Source organism: Pipistrellus kuhlii, unplaced genomic scaffold, assembly GCF_014108245.1.
Source record: "Pipistrellus kuhlii isolate mPipKuh1 unplaced genomic scaffold, mPipKuh1.p scaffold_m20_p_33, whole genome shotgun sequence".
Lineage (NCBI taxonomy): Eukaryota > Metazoa > Chordata > Mammalia > Chiroptera > Vespertilionidae > Pipistrellus > Pipistrellus kuhlii.
The window spans coordinates 3,669,152-3,682,877 of NW_023425533.1; the positions used below are offsets into that span (position 1 = coordinate 3,669,152).

Below are 13,726 nucleotides of genomic sequence, written 5' to 3' on the forward strand. Positions count from 1 at the left end.
GAGCTGGAAAATGTGAATAGGATTATAAGAAACATTATAGATCGAATTGAATTTCTGTAGGCTTAATAATTTTGCACATCTACTTCTATTATTTTTTCCAAATATAAAGGTAATATTCCCCCAACCCATATAAGAAAAATTAATGTACTTACCGTATTTTTCGGACCATAAGACACACTTTTTTCCCCCAGAAGTGGGGGGAAAAAGTCCCTGCGTCTTATGGTCCAAATATAGCCTACACATATACTTTTAAAAAAAAGTTTTTTTACTTGCCCGGCTCTGTGTGGTCTCTGTGTGCTTGCCCGGCTCTAAAATGGTTCTAAATGCTGCTGTTTACTTTACAGGGTTGATTACATGTGTTTATGACTGTGATGTTGGGTTTTAATGCACATAAAATATTTTAGGACACTATTTGTTTCAGAATCTTTTTTTCTTCATTTCCCTTCTCTAAAAACTGGTGCGTCTTATGGTCCGGAGCGTCTTATGGTCCGAAAAATACGGTAATAATAATTTTCAAAGCTACCTCAAAGTTCAATTATTTTTTAAAAAATTATGGTAAGTGGAATCCTTGGCTAGAAGTTAGGATTGGATTACTAAATGATCTCTTCTAAATAAATGAGATCTCCTAACAGATTCAAGTTTGTTTTAAGTTACAATCAGAAATAAAATACAGCACATATATCATATATAATCCAGGACTCATTAAAAATTCTTTAAAATTAATATTTAAATATGAGGAAAAATTTCCCAGCTCAAATTGGTGGAAAATATATTTGGCATGGTAACTCCAAAAAATGCTATGGTGAAAGAGGTTTCTGCCTGTTTAGGTCTCTTTTGTTCTCTGAGAAAAAAATGAAATTTTAAATGAATGATACATATTTCTCATATTTCAACTCAAATGTCATTTCTTCAGGGTAGCCTTTTTTTGTATTCCATATATTAGAGCAGCTCCCATCATTATATGTTCTCATAGAAACTACTTTTCTCATAGCAGTTATTACTAGGTGGGATAGCCTATTTAAATATTATTACTTCTAATTAATCCTTTTCTATATTTCTCTTTAAACCATCAGTCCCTTGAGAGCAAAGATCATGTCTGACTGGTTCACCAACTTATCTCCAGTAACTTTTACATAGATGTCCAGTAAAAATTTGTTGAGTGAATCTGGAACAAAAATTTTTGCAATTATTTTAAAAACCATCCTCTTTTTTCCTCCTGCTTTGTAACTATAAGCACCAATTTTCACAGACGAAATGGAAAGTGGTAAGATCTGCTGGGCACACTATTTGACACCAACATCACTGGAATAAAGTGTGGTGGGAAGGAGTTTGTAAAAAGATAAGTGATTTATTTACTTAATACGTTAAGTGCCCAGTCACCAGTGACTGACATTATACTTTCCATCCGGAAGACAAAATAGGCTGGGCGCTTAAAGTTTTAAATATATTTTTATTAAATTCAGAGAGGAAAGAGGAAGAGAGAGATAGAAACATCAATGATAAAGAGAATCATTGATCGACTGCTGTCCCCTACTGGGGATCGAGCCCACAAACCGGGCATGTGCCTTTGACCAGAATCAAACCCAGGAACCTTCAGTCCGCAGGCCAATTCTCTAGCCACTGAGTCAAACTGGCTAGCGCAAAAGATAAGTGATTTAGATAAACTAGTACATACGGAATTAGACATATAAATATTGTTGTTCCATCCCATCTAAAATTTGTATTTAATAAAAAATATTAACTTTAGCAGATAAAAGTGATGGCTAGCTCTATAACTTCAACATACTGAACACTTTTTTATCTCACTTCTAGATGCCTTCCTCAAACATTCTTCTAATTATGAGGGTCTGAGACACAAGGTACACAAACTGCTGAGTAGTAAACCATAACCAAATTTATAATTAGTTATGCCCAAATTTCATTTCTTTCCTTTGATAGATCAACTGAATTCCCCTACAAATAGGGTTACAGAATTTGAATACCTTCAAAAAGAATTACAACAAAATGAATGTTTTCCAATTCTATAGTTTGAAACCCTTTCCCCTCCATAGAATCCTTCCATTGTTACTCATGCTTCACATACTAGTTCAGGAAGCAAGATGGAGAGTAATCAACCTCATCTACTAAATAAAATGAAGAAAGAAGAAAGGAATTGAGAAAATACTCATCTTTCACTGAGTGATATATGAAGATCATAAAGTTACATTCTCAATCACAAATCCTTTCAAGTAATTAGCTGAACTGAGAATAGCAATAGAAATCATTGCTATAAAGACCGCCCTGGCAGATACATCTGGATCTACAGCATTATCTATTTCATCACCAGCTTCAACAGCTATAAAAGAGAATTTCCTGACTTTGAATTTCTACTGTAAAATCTTTAAAGATTATGTATATAAATGCCTTGTATTTATCTTTTATGGGACTTGATTGTACCCAGCTACATTCATAGTTTTAATCCAAAGATCATCCTAATTCCAATACTTCTGATCTTAGAGTAATTTAGGTTAATATAAATTATAGAAGGTCCCAGACAAGAGATTGCCTCCACATCTTTGCACTTGCTCTTCTCTTCACCAGAATTCTATCCCTTCATACCCTGTTCCTTTACCTTGTTAAACTTGAATACTCATACTTAGATCTTAACTAACACTTCATCTATGGCGCTTTTTCTGATCTCTTAGACCAGATTGCATTCCCCTGATTAATAGTCCCATGGCATCCTAAATTTTCTTATCATTATACTTATCATTTTATTATGATTACTGGAGGCCTAGTGCATGACATTTGTGAACTGGGGGGTGGGGGGTGTCCTCAGCCCAACCTGCACCCTCTCACAGTCCAGGACACCTTGGAGGCAGGCGGACATTCCCTGAGGGATCCTTAAGCACAGCTGCAGAGGCAAGAGAGGCTCCCACCACCACTACTGCGCGCTCTCCAGCCTTGAGTCTTGCTTCTGGCTGAACAGTACTTCCACTGTGGGAGAGCACTAACCACCAGGAGGTAGCTCCTGTGTTGTGTCTGACCCTTGGTGATCAGTGCGTGTCATAGTGACCAGTGTGTGTCATGGTTCTGCCATTTGGTCAATTTGCATATTAGGGTTTTATTATATAGGATTGCTTAATTGTTTGAATTGCCAGTTAGACTGTATGTTCTGTGAGGACAAAAACAGTATCTATTTCATAACCAGTGCCCTGGCACATAATAAATGCCCAATAAATATTTGTTGAATGAATAAAGGGAAAGTAAAATATTAAAGAAAATTATTAAGCCTTAACTATAGTTCATGAGCACAAGATGAGAGGCAAAGAATGAGACATTTTTACCTGAGCATTCGGTGTAATTTATGAGGTGTCATTCCACATCCATCATCAGTAAAGGTCAAACAAGATTTATTCTTGACCTCCTCAACATCTATAAAGACCGTCCTGGCAGATACATCTGGATCTACAGCATTATCTGTAAAAGGTAGAAATCTGTGATATTAGATCACTTTTTCTAATATTCTAATAAAATCTCTAGTTCAATGCCCCTAAGATATAGAACATGTTCTTTATTCCCTTCATGTGGATGTCCCAGAAGGTGAGCAGGAAGTGGTAATGGTAGTGTACATACTAGGTTATAGGAAACAATAGATATGATAGCAGATGGAATTATAAGCTGATTTTTATTTCATATAATGTCTGATCTGTGATCTGCTTTTCTCCCTTTATTATTCAGGGTCTGTGGGAAAAATAATTCTTCTTATATACAAAGCATTTTGCTTTGTTTTCATCTTATTATTTATTGCCTTTTAGCCACTTTGCTGCTCATGAACACACATAGTAAAGGCTTGTTGTAGAGAAGAGCTAAATCACAATTTTGGTCTAATAGATGTGTATTATATGCATTATAGTTTATTGTGAAAATCTTATTTTCTACTTTTTTTTTTACATAAATTCCTCTGCTAAAGAACACAGATATAATCATCATCCATCTTTATAGCCTAAGAGGCATTTAAAGAGTTAGATGTTAAAATTAAAACATTTAATTGCCTCCCTAGGTCCCAGTAATAGAAACAAGCTTACTTGGGAAAAACAGTGATTCTACTTACACTCTGGAATAGTCTTAAAGGTGAGACTGCCCAATCCTCATTAAATAGAGAACATAGAATTAAAGTAGAAAAAAAAAAATAGAGAACATTTCATAATTCCTCTTGAGTTAGGTCTTCATAACAGGTTAATTATTTAAAAGTCCAAAGACATCAGCTATAGCCACAATCTTACATCTGCATCATGTTCACAACACCAGATGCCTTTGTCTAGTGGCCACATCTTTTTTGCCACAGATGCGAGTTTACACAGTCACAGACACATGTCGTGCAACTAACTGTCTTAAAACTTACTGGCCTGAGTGGGAGGGAAGTTTGTGCAATCTGTTGGATAGGTTTCTTAAGCACTCCTGTCTCTACTAGCTCTTTAATCAAGACTAAGACCTTCCCTTCCACCATTTCCCTTTTCCCTGGCATCCTATACTGCTTTACTAATAGCACAATGCTGGGCTGAGTGATCCAATTGGGAGGCTGTCTATATAGCGATCCCATTGCCACTGTTCAAATTGTGGTATTTCTCCATTGTGAACATCCCTTAAAAGCAAGAGAAGTATTACACATATTAAAAATATTAATTTTTACAATACAATTAACAGTATCAGTTATAACCACTTTGATGTGTGGAATGTCCATTGTATAAAACAAGACACAGATTAATTTCAAGGGCCACATGATGTTGCCAGAACCAGTGATAAAACTGTAGGTCTGACAGAGAAAATCTTTAAGGATTAGGTAGGCCCCAAACTCTGTGTCATGTTGCAGATCAATTGGGCCAACTTTTGGCAGGAATTATAAGTTTGACATGCAAGAGTGGCTTTATTAGAAATACAAGTTTTGCTATGCAACAGAGGGAATTGGTTTTTTCTTTAAGTGACAGAAGGATCCAGCATTTTAAAGCTGCCTACATTGTTTCAAGAAACTATTTGGCAAACAGGCCTTGAATTGTTTTAGGACCTATCAGTCACTCCTGCTGGCAGAAATCCAGGGCCATTGAGAATGATACATTTAACTTGTCAACCAACAGGACATCATGTCTACTTTGAAAACTTTGCATGTGGAGAAATTTTTTCTAACACTTCACAAACAAACATTCACAGTACAAAAATGTAACACATATCAATTCCAATTAACTGAATCACCTTGCAAGCCTCTCATAAAATCACTTTTACTTTTTTCCTCTTTAGTGCAAAATTTGCCCAAACTTTAGTAGGTGGCATCACCACAGGAACACACCAAAGAGTTTTAATACAGGCACTTCAGGAGTTACAAAGTAGTTGCCAGGAGCAGCTAGATATTTTATCTCCTTGGCAGAAAGCTGGTAGAGTACAGGGGGGAGGGGGCATGCAAGATCCAGGATCAGCTGGAGCCACAGGGCAAAAATCAGTGAAGCAGTCACAGCAATAAATTCAGCTCTGCACTTACTTTCGGTTTTAAGTGGCTTTTCATTTAGCCTTAACAAATGAAATAATAATAATAACAAGATCAGCCTCAACAAATGAACTTATAATAATAAACCACAAATATGGTGGCTGATTTCAATCCTACCTCTTGCTACTTAACCTTCCAAAATTGTATGCTGCCAAATGCACTTTCTCCCATGGCCCAACCCACCCAGTCTTATGAACAGGTAGGACAATGAGAGAATTTCTACTCCTCTGTCCTTACCCATTACTTAGGCAAGGTTTATACCAGCAGATCCTGAGATGTCTTTATCCCCTAATCTGGCCCACACAATCACATGTACTACCAGATCCCAAGCGGTCTTATCTCTTCTAACCTGGACAGTGCCACCCTTAGTGGGTAGCACTCTACCTCTCCTCAACTACTACCGTGTTTCCCCAAAAATAAGACATCCTCTGAAAATAAGACCTAGCGCATGGAAAGATAAGACATCCCCTGAAAATAAGACCTAGTGCAACTTTGGGAGAAAAAATTAATATAAGACACTGTCTTATTTTCGGGGAAACAGGGTACTTAGTCAAGGGCATAAAAAACCAGATTGCAGCTATCTATTTCATCCCCTAACCTGGTCCATCTGATCCCTGATCTTCTAAAAAACAAAAAACAAAAAAACATTGTCACTAAAGCTTCATTCCTCATCAGAACCTGGAAGGCAATTGTCCCATGACAACCTCCCTGGAGAAACAGGTTGGAGAGTGGGAAGATTGCTTTTTTATTTAATTGAATTTATTGGGGTGACGTGGTTTAATAAAATTACATAGATTTAGGCTTACAATTTTATAATACATCATCAGCATACTATAGGCCCGGTGCATGAAAATCCATGCACTGGAAAGGGGGATCCCTCAGCTTGGCCTGCCCCCTCTCACAGTCTGGGGCAGAAGGTGACCCAGCCATCAGGGGAAAGCAATGCTTCCATCACACCTCTGCTGCTGCCACTGCCGGCAGCGCAAGCTTCAGCCGACTCTGGTTACCTGAGCCTCGGGTGGCCCTGAGTGGCTGAGCAGCCAACATCCAAGGCTTATCTGCGCACTGGGCCAGCCCTGGGTGGCTGAGGGCTGAGGGGACTAGGGGACTCCAGAGGCAGGCGCCGCCATTTTGTGGCTGTGGGTGATGCCATCTTTGAGGGCATGCAGTCAATTGGCATATTCCCTCCTTATTGGCTGTCAGCACTGCCATATTTGAGGGTGTGGCAGTCAATTAGTATATTCCCTTTTTATTGGCTGTAGGTGCTGCCATCTTTGAGGGTGTGGCAGTAATTAGCATATTCCCTCTTTATTAGATAGGATTGTACTGTGTGTTCACCAGCCATGTCAAGACTTCTTTCATCATCATTTACCCCTCCTAGGGAGATGTCTTTGAGGTAGTGCTTCATGAGTCTCTCAACATCTCCTGTCCCAAAAAATGCCTATGTGGATTCCTACAAGTTTGCAGTTACCCTACAGACATCCTGCAAATATCTAAAAGTATTTGCATCTAAAATTAAGGGCACCCTCTTCTGACACAAGCTATTCTTACTGTTTCATACACACACACACACACACACACACACAAACAGAGTCATCATTCAAATGACCTCCAGTTTGGTATTCAAGTCATTATTCCCTCTCATCTGGATTATTAAGATAACCTCCTCACCAGACTTTTAAAATCAAGTCTTTATGCACTGTTGCAAGATTAACTTTCCTGAAGCAGAGCTCTGATCCTGACATTGCCCTGCTCGGTAAACTTCAGACTAGCCCAGCTGGTGTGTCTCGGTGGTTGAGCATGGATCTATGAACCAAGAGGTCATAGTTTGATTCCTAGTCAGGGCGTCTGCCTGGGTTGCTGGCTCAATCCCCAGTAGGGGTTTGCAGGAGGAAGCTGATCCATGATTCTCTCTCATTGATGTTTCTCTCTCTCTTTCCCCCTCTCTCTAAAGTCAATAAAAACCTATTGAAAAACAAAAAAAGTCAGACTAAAATATCAAACCTTCTAGTCAAATCCTGATCCCGCTGGGCCTTTTTAAAAAATATATTTTTTATTGATTGTAGAGAGGAAGGGAGGAGAGAGATAGAAACATCAATGATGAGAGAGAGTCATTGATTGGTTGTCCCTGCACACACACACCCCACCAGGGATCTAGCCCACAACCCGTGTATGTGCTCTTGACTGAATCAAACCCAGGACTCTTTAGTCCACAGGCCAACACACTATCCACTGAGCCAAACCAGGTAGGGTCCAGTGAGCCTTTTTAACTTCATTCTCTATTTGGAACTTGGAGAAAAAAAAAAAAAAGAAAAAAAAACACCTATGTTTGAGTCCTGGATTTGCCACCTACTAGACAGGTAACCTTGGAAAAGTCAATTAAATGCTATGAGCCTCTGTATCCTTATCTTCAGGATGATGGTGATAATAGTAATAATACCATTTATATCAAAGGATAAAGTTAGAGAAATCAAGATGGCGGCATAAGGTAAACACCTATACTATGACCTCACACAGCAATTTTAAAACTGCAACTGGAAGACAGAGCAGACATCATCCAGAACCACAGGAAAGCTGTATGACTGGAAATTCTACAACTAGAAGGAAAGAGAAAAGAACACAGACTCAGAGGAACTATGGAGATGCAGAGATCCATGCATGCAGAAAGGGCAGGCTGGCTTACTTGCAGTGTGCCAGCTACAAACCCGTAGCTAGCTGTCTCGTTCGGGAGGAAAACAAAACTTCCCAACTGCACTGAAATCTAGCTCCGGATGAAACTTTGGGTACCAGACTCATTCGAGAAGAAATTGGACTGTCTGGCAATGGGCAAAACTCGAGAGCAGCCTTCTCTCAGAGGTGCATGCAGCCATTGCCTCAGGATACGGAGACACAGGGCCCTCGTAGGGTGGGGCTGACGGAAAACCAAGGCTGTCTTCTCCACCCTGAGACTCAGCCCCATCCAAGCTGAGCACAGAAGCCTTCTCAGCAGAAACACTGCTGATCCTCACTCACAGCCAATTGGCCTGGAGGTCAACTCCCCCATGATACCAACAACAATCAAGGCTTAACTACAAGATTGCACACACAGCCCACAAAGGGCTGCACCAAGAGTGTCCACCTCAGATAACTGGGGAGGCTGAGCTCCTGGGCCCTGCTAAGACACCTAGCACACAAAGCAAATCCATCAACTCAGGGAAGCAGCAAAATTTTGGAGACAAAGAGGAGGGCCACAAATGAAGGAAATGGAGTAAAGCAAAAGACTGGATATAGAGTTCAAACCACAGTTATAAGGTTTTTCAAGAATTTCCTAGAAAAGGCCGATAAATTTAACAAGACCCTCAAGGATATGAAAAAGGATCAACTAGAAATTAAGCATACACAAGCTGAAATTAAGCAAACATATACAGAGACCTAAAAGCAGAATAGAGGATTGCAAGAATCAAGTCAAAGATTTGGAATATGAAGAAGCAAAAAACACTCCTCTGGCAAAGCAAAAAGAAAAAAGAATCCAAAAAGTTGAAGATAGTGTAAGAAGCTTCTGGGACATCTTCAAGCGTACCAACATCTGAATTATGGGAGTTCCAGAAGAAGAGAGAGAGCAACCTATATGAATAAATAGTGAGAGAAAACTTCCCCCACCTGGTGAAAGAAATAGACTTACAATTCCAGGAAGCACACAGAACCCCAAACAAAAGAATCCAAAGAGGACCACACCAAGACACATCATAATTAAAATGCCAAGAGCAAAAGACAAAGAGAGAATATTAAAAGCAGCAAGAGAAAAACAGTTAGTTACCTAAAAGGGAGCACCCATACGACTGTCAGCTGATTTCTCAACAGAAACTATGCAAGCCAGAAGGGAATGGCAAGAAATATTAAAAGTGATAAATAGCAAGAAACTATAATACAACCAAGATTACTCTACCCAGCAAAGCTATCATTCAGAATTGAAGGTCAGATAAAGAGCTTCACAGATAAGAAAACGCTAAAGGAGTTCATCACCACTAAACCAAAATTATATGAAATACTAAAAGGTATTTTTTAAGAAGAGGAAGAAGAAAAAGGTAAAGAAAAAATTATGAACAACAAATACATATCTATCAACAAGTGAATCTAAAAACGTAGGGAATAAAAAAATCTGATGAACAATATTAACTGGTGAATATAATAGAATCAGGGGCACGGAAAGGGAGTGGTTTGACAATTCTCAGGGGAAAAGGGGAGTGAAGGGTGCAGGAAGAGACTGAACAAAAAGTGTACACCTATGGATGAGGGGGGGAGGGTAAGGGCAGAGGGTTGGGTAGAAACCTGGTGGAGGGAGATATGGGAGGGGGGGGGAGAGGAACAATTGTAATAAACCGAACAATAAAGATTTATTAAATTAAAAAAATAAAATAAGAAACCAGAAAAAAAAAAAGTTAAAAATGTATTTGTGAAAGATCTTTATAAACTCTAAGGACCTAGAGTTTTGACTATTTGTGAACTTCATGCTCTAATTAAACTCAACTACTCAGTATTCTTCATGCCTTTGTTCAAGCAGTTGTTACTTTTGCCTGGAATGCCCTCCCCACCCCACACCCATATCCACATGTCCCAATCCTTCAAATCTCAGCTCAAATGTCACGTCTACAAAGCTTCCCCTAACACTCTTCTTCCTGGTAAGCTGGAAGTCATCCCTTTCTCCTCTGAACTCCCACAGCACTTGATGTGTATATCTTTACTGATAGATCACTTTTTATTTTATTGTTATACAAAGCATAATACTTCTATACATATTTTATCTCTCTTACTAGAAGTGTGAATTTTTGTAGTGAAATGGTGGCCTTGCCCACAGTGAGTACTCAATAAATATTTATTTAATGAATGTTTCACTAGAAAATTAATACACAAGTGGAGAAGAAAACTGTTGAAGGAAAACCTACAATGAAAGATTTGGATTACCAGTTAACACTTTGCTCTCCCTTTTCCCTATTATTAATATAACCACAAATAGTTGTGATTTGGATTTAAAATACATGTTATTTTTTATGAGCATTTTATCTGTATACACACATTTATGCCTGTGTGTGTGTATATATATATATATATATATATATATATATATATATGTATATATATAGATAAAATACCCATAAAAACTGGTATTCATATGGGACAGCTTAGACCAGGCTTAGGTTAAGTTAATGCTTGAGACGAAAATCATATGTACATAGAATTACAAATCACCATAAAGTTCAGTATACTGTAGATACATATGGTTTTGAACAGTGTCACTATGAACTAGCTGAGCAAAAAACACACTTGACTCCCATTCCCTATTAAGTAAATTGTTAGTTGTCCCTCTCTTTTTGTTTTCTTTTACTAAGTTACATGCACATAGATCTCATTCCACTGGGCCAAATTTCACTCAAGGCATAGTGCAAGACTAAAAATATAGTCCCTGTTCTCTAGGATTCAAAATATGTCAATGTCACTTTTTTCTCTGCACCTTCTAATGGACAGTCATACATATTGCAAGCATTATGGTCAAACTAATCATGAAAGTTCCCAGTCACCTTTCCAAATAACTCTCCTGCTCCTCGCTGACTTCTTGTCCCAGACAATTCACACTGCATGGCCACAGCGATTGCTTAAGTAAGAACTGGGGAGCTCTGAAACATTTTCAATATTTTTTGTGCTACCTTGCCCCATAAACATCTCTCATCTCTTTAAGTTTTTGAGACAATGTGCTCTGTATGCTGCTGCATTTTGTCCAGGAATGGTTTTCTTCTTTGCTTTTCACACAGTATTTAGCACACTACAGCAAAAAGCTGGTGTACTTGGCTTCAAGGGAACCAACTGAAAAAGCTATAAAAGCAAACATCAGTGGAACAAGAGGTTAAGTGCTCAGTATTCATTCCAGCGGTGTGAGGGCGCTCTTGGACCACGGACCTAGCCCTCCGAAGTCGCAGGAAGCCAAATGCACTCGTGTCATCTCTTAAGAAATGTCCCATCATTCCCAAATTCTTTGGTCCCCAAAGTTAAAGAACTCCGTTTTCCAGACCTTTCTTCCTGACCCTACTGGGTGCACTTACAATGGCCTTACACTAGCTTGGGGCCTTTCCTCTATAGACAGTCCCTGTGATGCACAGCTGCCTTGGGGCCCCATCTCCCTTTGATTATTAACTAAGTTATCCTAAAGTGCCTGGAACATCACGAGTCAGAGGGGGGGAACAAAAAAACATAGGAGTCATAACTCTTGGAAACACCTTGTTTCCTCGGCTTTATTCGCGAAACACCATTCCTGTCTAGAAAGCCATCCTCCAGCTCCTCCGCCAGGGGAGCGGGGGGCAAATCCCGACGCCCTCACCCCGGCCCCAGGCCCCCCGCTCCCCCCCCCCCCCCCCCCGCGCGGCTCCACACGTTCCTCTCGCGGCCGCCGCACCACGTCGGCAGCACGGCCTCGGGCGGTCGCGGCCAGGCCCGCCCTCGCCACTCACCTAGCAGCTCAGCGATGGCACTGAAGGGTCGCGTGTGGCTGCTGGAGTTGCTCTGTAGATAGCGGGGGCTCATCTGGAGGCGAGAGAAGGTCCCGTCCCGCGTGAGGCCTCGGTCCGCCGGGCCCTCCCCGCGCGCCCCCCGCAGCCCCGGGGCCCGCGCGCGCGTCCGCCCCCTGGGGTTTCGGACCTACCGTGCTCAGGCGGATCCCAAACGCCTGCGGGCTGCCGCCCGGCCGGGCCAACCCGCTGCCCGGCGCGCCAGGGCCCGCGGGGGCCCCTCGGTACAAGAGCATTTTTTTGGCCGCCACGATACTCGGTCGCTGCTTCTAGACTGCTCGCCCGGCCGCCCCGGGCTGGATCGCTCTCGCACTTGCAGCAGGCGGCGGCGGTCCGGCCGGCCCCCCTCGCTCCCACCCGCAGCTGGCGGGGGCGGGGCGCGCTCCAGCCACCTGTCCCGGGCGGGAGGGGTGAGGCCGGCAGAGCTGAGCGGTGGCCCCGCCCTGTTAGCACCTCTCTCGACCCACCGACTGCCTGGGCGTCCTCCTGGCCGTACAGAAATATGGCGACCTCCTGACAGCCTCTCCTTGATCCCCGCCCCTAATTAATTCTTGGCGTTTGCCATAGGCCAGACCGCTGAGCGGGAAAGCGCGGGGGGGGGGGGGGGGGGGGAGGGGGCGGGTGCGTGGGGAGAGGCTGGAATGAGGCAAGGAAAGGGAGAGGGTGTAGGGTTTTCTGGAACAGAGTCCCGGTTAGGCTGCATGACTAAGGGGCAGGATAAGACAAGTTTTAGAAATTCTAAAGACCACAGTTGTGCTATCTGGGTAGATGGGAAAGCATTCTGACTACTCTGGTTCAAATGTCTCCCGAAGCACCCAGAACTTTCTAGAAGGCAATTGGCAAATCGTCTTCAAATCTTTGCAGGCCTGGGGGTGAGCTGTTTATAAAAAAAAGAAATTGGAATGCACTTAAATACACCAACATAGCGATTGGTTAAATTACAGAGTGAATATTGATGTAGAAAATATTCATGAGGGAATGAAGGAAACGAGGTTACAACATACGGTGCAATGTGATATCTTTTTATTTGAAAAACAAGTATTGGAAAAACAAGTATACATACATATGCATGCGTACACATGCACACACTCACACACCCTCAGAAACATGAAATCATATATTCCAAAATGATCTCTCCACGTCTGGAATTATGAACTTTTTTCCTTTTTTCTTATTTGTACTTTCTAAATTTTATACTATTAAACGTATACTGTTTAATTATAGAAAAAAAAAGTTTTTTACTTTTTAAAACAATATAAAGTTCCCTAGTATGATCATATTTGATCATTCTTCTATGATAATTTAGGTTGTTTTCAACTTTTTTTTTATAATACAGAAAGTGCTGCTTCACACATCCTCATTTACAGATTATTAATTTCTGGCACTATTATTTCTACAGAATATCGCTGTGTCTAAAATCATGTTTACTCTTAATGAATATTTAATACTATACTGGGAGGTGATTTGCCCTCCCAGAAATGGTCAGAACTAGATGGTCCTCATCTGATCTGACCAACCTTCCCCACCCCCCCCGTGTTTTTTTTGCCAATGTTTTGAATAAAAAAATGTGTCTCCATATTGTTTTAATTTGCATTTCCCCAACTACGAATAAAGCTGAATATCTTCTCAGATGTTTATTGTATATTTGTATCTCTTCTGTAAGTACCTGTTT

The 13,726-nt window shown here is 40.8% G+C and overlaps 1 protein-coding gene across 5 annotated transcripts in view; it reads right to left on the minus strand.

The window, feature by feature from the left end:
* The window catches only part of MORC4 (MORC family CW-type zinc finger 4), a 117,385-nt gene extending 104,809 nt beyond the window's left edge, over positions 1-12,576 (minus strand). For 3 of the 5 annotated variants that reach the window (XM_036460744.2, XM_036460738.2, XM_036460741.2), the window contains exons 1-3: positions 12,189-12,575; positions 11,998-12,070; positions 3,327-3,459 (exon numbers count right to left, since the gene is read on the minus strand). In XM_036460744.2, coding sequence (XP_036316637.1) covers positions 3,327-3,459; positions 11,998-12,070; positions 12,189-12,290 — 308 coding nt within the window. In that variant the 5' untranslated portion in view covers positions 12,291-12,575. Of the gene's footprint in view, positions 1-3,326; positions 3,460-11,997; positions 12,071-12,188 lie in introns of all 5 variants that reach the window. The other 2 variants (XM_036460739.2, XM_036460740.2) reach the window with 1 other exon arrangement.
* Between the last annotated feature and the right edge of the window lie 1,150 nt (positions 12,577-13,726).